Source organism: Gossypium hirsutum, chromosome A02, assembly GCF_007990345.1.
Source record: "Gossypium hirsutum isolate 1008001.06 chromosome A02, Gossypium_hirsutum_v2.1, whole genome shotgun sequence".
NCBI lineage: Eukaryota > Viridiplantae > Streptophyta > Magnoliopsida > Malvales > Malvaceae > Gossypium > Gossypium hirsutum.
The window spans coordinates 87762850-87770757 of NC_053425.1; the positions used below are offsets into that span (position 1 = coordinate 87762850).

General features: G+C 31.2%; 1 protein-coding gene across 1 annotated transcript; it reads left to right on the top strand.

Moving 5' to 3' along the window:
* The first annotated feature begins 522 nt into the window (after positions 1 to 522).
* Positions 523 to 3978, top strand: LOC107951892 (uncharacterized). The gene is made up of 5 exons (XM_041081908.1): positions 523 to 645; positions 1088 to 1289; positions 1754 to 1880; positions 2265 to 2463; positions 3503 to 3978. Exons 2-4 carry the CDS (start codon positions 1178 to 1180, stop codon positions 2380 to 2382), a joined length of 357 nt encoding a protein of 118 aa, XP_040937842.1. The 5' UTR covers positions 523 to 645; positions 1088 to 1177; the 3' UTR covers positions 2383 to 2463; positions 3503 to 3978.
* Positions 3979 to 7908: the final 3930 nt, after the last annotated feature.

Here is a 7908-nt window from a genome sequence, read left to right on the forward strand (position 1 = left end):
TTCTTATTTTTTGAACCAAAATTACCTTCCACTTTTTAAAAAATTGTTAAATATCTTTTTTAATAGGAATGTAATTGTAAAATTAAAATTTTTAATGATATTGACGTGAAAACCAACAAGGTAATTCACATGACATGATACTAATTTTTTATATTTTAATTTAAAAATTATAAAAATCTTCAAAAAAATTTAAAATTTAAAAATTAAAAACTTAAAAATTAAAAATTAAAAATTTAATATTTTAGTCCAGTTAAAAAGTTCAATATTAAAAATTTAAAAAAAAATTCTAAAAAATGATAATCTCAACATAAAAAATTTGAAAGAAAAAAAAAGGAAAAAATATGTTAAAAATGAAAAAAAAATTAAAACTAAAGAATAGTGGCGTTTTTAGATAAAATGCCACAAAAAATTTAGCTATAGTGGCGTTTTTAGTGAAAACGCCACAAATATGACCTACAGTGGCGTTTTTGTGAAAACGCCGCAAAAAATTTCCATAGAAACGGCGCGGTTTATTTTCCTCCTTCCCTAAATCTCCAATTTTACCCGAAATCCTTTATTTTTTTCCCCATTTGGTTTTCCCCAATTTTGCCTGAAATCCCTAAAATTTTTTCTATTCCTCTGCATCATCGTGCTGCATCTCCGTCGGTAGTCTCTTTCATTTCTTCAACTTATTGTTTGTCCTATTTCTCCTTTTGCTTCCAACCAAAATGAAACTTAGTGACAGCATTTCTAACTTCTTCTTCTTCTAGTTTTTCTTTTGAAGTCATAAGAAAACCTAGCAATATCTTTCTGTACATATAGAATTATATGGTTCATTCCATAGTTTAGCTCCTGTCTTTAGAACTTAGTTCTAATATATCCTTCACACCATTTTCTGTGAATTTTGATTGTCTCAGGTTATTTTTTCTTATTCATGCTGAGAAGCTGGTCTCCGTTTATTGCGGTGTTGGTTTGATAGGAAAAAGCTCCTGAGCAGTTTAAGATTGTTATACCAAGAATTCCTGTATATTTTACGGCCAAGAAGAAACAAGTAATGTAGTTGATTACAGTTATCTCACTATCTGTTCTTTTCAATTTTGGAAATTAGGAGAAGGTTGTGAATCCATTGTTTGAGAAGCGTCCAAAGCAATTAGGTATTGGAGGAGCTTTACCTCCAAAGAAGGATCTGCACCATTTTATGAAGTGGCCTAAGGTTGTTTGCATCCAAAGGAAAAAGAGGATCCTTAAGCAGAGGTTGAAAGTCGCACCAGCACTGAACCAGTTTACAAAGACTCTTGATAAAAACCTTGGTACGTGATAAAATCTTCGCCTGTAAGCTGCATGGGTTACATTTCTATTAAATCTAGGAAGCTACATAGTAAAATGGCTTTACAAATTTGGTAAAATAACGAAGAAGGTATTATTTAGTCTAAAACAAAGGATGTCAACAGTAACTAATTAAAAAAATCTTTCTTTAAAGTTAGGATTTATTGGAAAATGAAGATTTAAATTTGTTTAATGTCAATTAAAAAAAGAAACTACATTAGCATGCGCCAGTGCCATGATTCCTACTCAGACAGCTTCTAATAAATCCTATATTTAATTGGATAAAAGGCTATGGATTTAGCTTCACACGTTTAGTTAATTAAAGCTAAGCTAGTTTTTTGCATTCGGCCACTCATATTTAAGTAGCAAGGGAAATTAATAAACCCAGTTTTCCCAATTTTTTATGGCTACTGATAGGCTGATATTCTATGTTGGAATGGTGTGTTAGAGAACACCACAACTGGAACTGTAAACATTGGGAGTGAAGACTGTGCAGAACTTGTTGAGAATACTTCTCTTCAATCCCAGCCTTTCATTTCATTAACGCGGGACTATCTTGCTCGTCTTCTTTTCTGGTTAGTCCACCTCCCCCCATTCAATCATACATTCTTCTCATTTCTTTTAGGTGACTTTGACCTAAGAAGCTTATGTATAATTAAAAAAAATATAAAATAAAATGAAATCTGGTTTTTCAGAAGTTTAACTAGATATTTGCATTTCTATGTAATTTTTTGCTCACCATATGGTACAATCCTGTTTAAATTTGAACATATTATTTGTGTTTGACCACTACACTTTGTAAGAAAGAAAGATGACCGAATATAGATCTGAGAGATTTTCTTGTGTTTAAACTTCGAATAAGCTTCAATCACTCCTTCTAAGATTCAAAAAATTTGTCTGAACCCCATCACCATATTATAATATAGCTGAGTTCTAATATTCTCATATCTGTCCTGAAGGTGCATGCTGTTGGGGCACTACCTTAGAGGCCTTGAGTATCGGTTGGAGCTAATGGAGCTTCTGTTGTTGACAACCAGTCCCGGCAATAATAGTTGTGGTGATGAGCAGGTTGTTTAGAATTGCTCTCTGATTCCAGTGCTACCATCTGTATATATGTGTGTAAATCGGCATATCGACTAACTTCTTTTACTGGAAGAGGTAAGAATCGGATAAGATTAGGCCCTTCACTCTCTTGCAGATGGCGAATTGTTTTTATGTATAAAAACGATACATTGTTTTGTGTTAGTGTCGAGTTTAGTGTTGGTATGTTAATGTTTTTTACCGAAAAATGGAGAAACCTTGTTGATAATGCTCATTATTAGTTGCATTAAGGTTTGCTTTGAACCATCTTGAATGTCATTGTTGCAAGCCTAAACTAATAAAAAGGTAGTTTAACTGTCGCTTTATATTAGCCCTTAATTATTTCTTTAATTTTTTTGATTTCTTCAGTGTCAACTTTCAAATTTTAGTGAGAATCTTCTTCTTTGGATGAAAAATTTGACCGAACTGTTAAAATGTTACTACGTTTTTTAAAATTTTAACATTTTGAAAATTTTTATTAATTTTATCAAGTGTGGACTGCCAATAACTTTTCCGAAAAAAATAATTTGATTAAAATTTGAATTTTGATGGTGTAAATGATAAAAATGAAAGAATAAGTGTTAAATTTGTGATTATGCTATGAAGAAGCTCTCATATATTTTGTGCACTTTTTCCTTTTAATTTGTATTCTAGTTAGTGGTTAATGTGCAAATATATTTTAGTTAAAAATTGAATTTTGTTATTATACTTTTGGTTAATGTATAGAGCCTCAATGCTTCTGTGCATAGTTCTAAATATGCCTTTGTATGTTTTTGTTTTTTTGCAGTTCTACTTCTATTGAACAGTTATGGCTTGGCTGAAACATTTAGCCATGCATTTTATTGGTTCCTTATCTATACATGGTTACCAATAAGTGTTAAAAAAATGTTTTTCCTCTTGTTATTACCTGCTATTGAGCTGCTCTAGACACAAACATACACATATCTTTTGGCTTTCTTTCTCTATCTTAATTTTCACTTTAAATTTTGAGATGAAATATATGAATGGGTTTTCTACCTCTAAATGTAGCTAGTAATCAACAAGTTGTAAACATCTTGTGTTTAATATACCCTGTCCACCTCCATATTAAACGAATCATGATTATATTGTCAGGCAGTTATCCGCGGACTACTTTTATCAACTTTGGATGATCCTAATAGAAAACTTTGCACAGCAATCAGTATGGCTGTAGCAGCTATTGCAGTCTACGACTGGCCAGAAAGTTGGCCAGGCTTGTTACCGTTCCTCCTAAAGTTGATTGGTGATTAAACTAGCATGAATGGATGTAAGAAATATAGCATTCGTGCTCTAATTAATACTATTGCTTTTTTTTCCTGATCTTGAACATTTTCTGTTCATGTTTCGGTGGTTTGATAGTCGTCTTAGATGGTTTACGTAGATGCCTTTTTTTGTAATAACTTAGTTTTGAATGATTGATGGCTATTCTTTCTAACCTTTTTCCATAAAGTTCTATTTGTATTTAAGTGTGTTATTATTAGTATGTATTATTATTAGTATACTCTGAGAATTTGGTGTCTGGTGAAGGATTCATTGCTTATTTATGTTTTTGTTGTTATTAAGGAGGTTTGTGTAGATATAAATCTTCTCATCTGGTTATCTATTATTTTTCCCTTATATATATTTTTCTTTTTTAACTCAGATTGGTTACTGTTTACTATTTAGTCATATGGAAACTGACTTACCCTATGCTGTAGCTTTGAAACAATTATAGGTAGCTAATTTTATGAGAAGATTTCTAGTTTGGTTCTGCCTATGTCATAAAAACTTGAATAGATAGATGAAAAAATATTGAGTGAAGTGATAACCTATATTACATTTTAAAAAGAGAATGTATGTTTAAATTTTGAAGGCAATATTATTGAAAGAGACAAATACAAACTTCAAATATAATATTAACAATAAATTTGACAAGAAAAATGTAATATCCTGAATTAGGGCTTAATCGGAATAGTGGTTTCGTGACCAAAAATTCGAGATAGAAATAATTATTTTATAATTATTTTGATGATTATGATATGATTGCATGATTGTGTGAAAATTTCGTGATGAAATTCTATGCCTAAAGTGCTTAAATTGAAAGTAGGGACTAAATCGAATAAGTTGCAAAATTTGCATTCTAGAATTTTTTAGTATGAAATTGCATTGAAATATTAATTAGAAGGTCTTAAATAGAAATTTAACCAATTTTAAGTTCATGGAAAAAATTAGGACATGGAAGGAATTTTGAAAGTTTAGTAAGGAGGGGCATTTTGGTCATTTGGATATTAAATGAAATAAAATGGGAAAAATAACACAAAATTGGTCATCATCCTCCTTAGTTGCTGCCGAATTCTCCCTCTCTCCATAGCTAGGGTTTCTTCAACTTTCAAGCTCCATAGTAAGTGATTCCAAGCCCCGTTTTTAATGTTCTTTACGTTTTTGGAATCCCGGAAGCTCGATTAAGCTTATGCTAGCAATAATTCAACCTAGGGTTTATATTTGGAAAAATACCCATAGGTGAAATTTGTGTATTTTGATGTTTTATGATATAATATGGGGTTTTAAATTATGTTAGACAACTTGTGCTACTCGGTTTTGAGTGAAAACGAGTAAAAGGGCTTAATCGGCAAAAATACCTAATAGTCACAAGTATATGTTAGAGTGATAAATTGATGTTGCCATAGAAGGGAAAAGTGATCATCATGTTATAAAACATAAGAATAAGGAATAAAGTTTAATTCCCGAGCCTAAGGGCAAAAGTGTAATTATGCAAAAGTTTAGGGGCAAAAGTGTAATTTTTTCAAAGTTCGTATTAAATGCTGTTTTGATGAATGTATGTATTAAATAAGATTAATTTGGTATTATAGATCAAGAGAAACGAGATTCAAGTCGCGATCGAGGAAAAGAAAAGATTGTGGACTAAATTGTAAAATCTTTATATTTTGGTACCAAGGTAAGTTCATGTGTAAATAATGTAGCATAATTGTTATTTTTAAGTTATTGATGTTAATTATATGATATGCTAATTTTTAATCGTGAAATATTATGCTTTGTGGTTAATGTTGAGTAATATGCAAATTATGTTTACTACTTGATAAATATGAATTGCTACTGAGTATCGGTTCCGATATTCCATGGAAGACGACAAATGTGAGAACGAGGGAAAAAGCCCGTTTGAACCTTAGGAATAGATTAGGATACAAGTGACATGTCACTAGGATGGTTGAGCATCCGAGCTCGTTGAGTTGAGTCCGAGTTCACTTATGGATGCAAATGTCCAAACTCGTTGAGTTGAGTCCGAGTTCATGAGATGTAACTAGGCATCTGAACTCATTGAGTTGAGTCCGAGTTCATTTATGGATGCGAACGCCCGAGCTCGTTGAGTTGAGTCCGAGTTCACTTAGGGGCGGGTTACATGTTTTCTTGATTACATATGTGGCACTTATGTGCAAATTATCCATGTATCTGAGTTATATTCCGATGTGTTCAACGGGTGAAATTTCTAGTTTAATGGAAGAGCACTTAAGATATAAGTGACATTTTGGGTAAGTGTTGTGAAATGGACACTTTGGACAGGTATGTTCTTAACCCCCAGGTTGGAAATAGATACATCAACGATAAGATCGTAAGATGATGAATGATATTTAGAAATGTGATAAATGTTTTGGTGATACCAGGTTAAGGTTGTTTGGTATGGTTGTATTGCTATGTTACTTGTTATTTGCATATGAACTTACTAAGCATTTATGCTTACTCTTTCCTTTTCATTCACTGTAGTCTTGAACAAGTCAGCTCAGGAATTGGGACAGGTCGAAAGTTCGATCACACTATCCAAAGGACTTTTATCTTGGTAAATGGCTTGTACAACTACTTAAGTATGGCATGTATAGCAATATACCTATTTTGTGTAAATAATTTTATGATATGGCCATGTTTGGTTGAGAAAATGTTTGATATTGATAAGTCATGGTGATGGCTAATTTAGATCATGTTTGATATCATGGAAGTTTAATAGGTTATCTAGTTCATAAAAATTCATGGAAAGATGAAACTTGCTTTAAAACAGAATATTGCTGCAGCAATGACATGAATTTGAAAAATCACTAAAAATAGTATAAATGGGACTAAATGATGAGTAAGTTATGAAATTGAAGCTTAATGAGTCTATTTTCATGTGGATTGAACAAAACAGGCATATAAATTATATTTTATGAGATATTTAAACTTTTGTGAACAGGGCCAGAGTGATTTCTGAATCCCCTGTTATGACTTTAAAAATTCATAATAAATTTTAAAAAAATAATTAGAAGTTTTTCTTTATATTTACAGATTCCTTATTTAGTCTAGTTTTAAAAGAAACAAACCTCATAGTCATTGAAATTCTGTATAGAGAGATATCTGATTCGTAATACACAGAGGTCAGAGCAGTCGAACTCTGAAACAGGGGAGACTTTAATTAATAAAATGTACTAATTGGACCAATAAAAAATTCTAGAAAAAATTAGTAAATAGATATATGAGTTTACATTCAGGGAAAATTTACGAATCTTGATTTCGAGTTTCATAACTCGAGATATGATTTTTCTTATAACTGTGACGCGGGTAGCTAGAAAGCTGTGAATGTAGAAACAAATGATTTGAAGTTCTTAATTTGATAAATTATGTTCGGTAACCCCTCAAGCTCGACTCCGGCGATGGTCTCGGGCTTGGGGGCGTTACAAAAAATATTAAAAAAATCATAAAAACTTTGAGTTTTAAATCAAAAGAGGAAGGGCAAATGTTGAGTTGAAATTAGAAACCTGTTGATTGTTTACCTGGGGGGCCTCTGAGCAGGAACTGTGTTTGTACTTTTCATTTCGTGTTTAAATGGTTTAATTTTTCATATAAATTACAAGAGAAATAATTTGCTTTTTTTCACAAGGTACATCCACTATCTTGTTTTTAGCGTTAGTAACAATTGTGGTTGTTTTGAGACCTCATGATTAATTAAAACTAATAAGTAAAAAAACCATCAATAATTGAGGTTTTTTATATGATAGAAAATATTTTTTATGCTGTTATATCATTCATAAAAGTTTATTTTTTTTCGATGTTAATTTTAGATGTTAACTTTGAAGTACTTTTTCCGATTCTCAATGCATTTTCTTATATATTTTCTATCCAACATCCATTCTTTGGTCACAAAATGATTAAAATATATATGATTAAAATCATAGACTTCTTTTGATGTTTTTGTGTCACATATGATTAAAATATATATGATCTAAAAGCAAGAAAAAAGGAACTTAAAGAAAAGAGGCTGAACTAAATAAGCGTGAACAGGTAATTTGTTGTTGGCTGTTTACAGTCGACTGAGGCTAGCCCTTGAATAATAAGTGTGGTGCTTCCGATTTATTTTTACCGTATTCAATACCAATTGTGATAAGTTGTTCCTTTCGCATTGTAGGTACAAATTATACAGATTTCTGAAGTAATTTAATTATTGCTATCTTGGCACAAAAAAATCAAAACCATAGTTTTTGA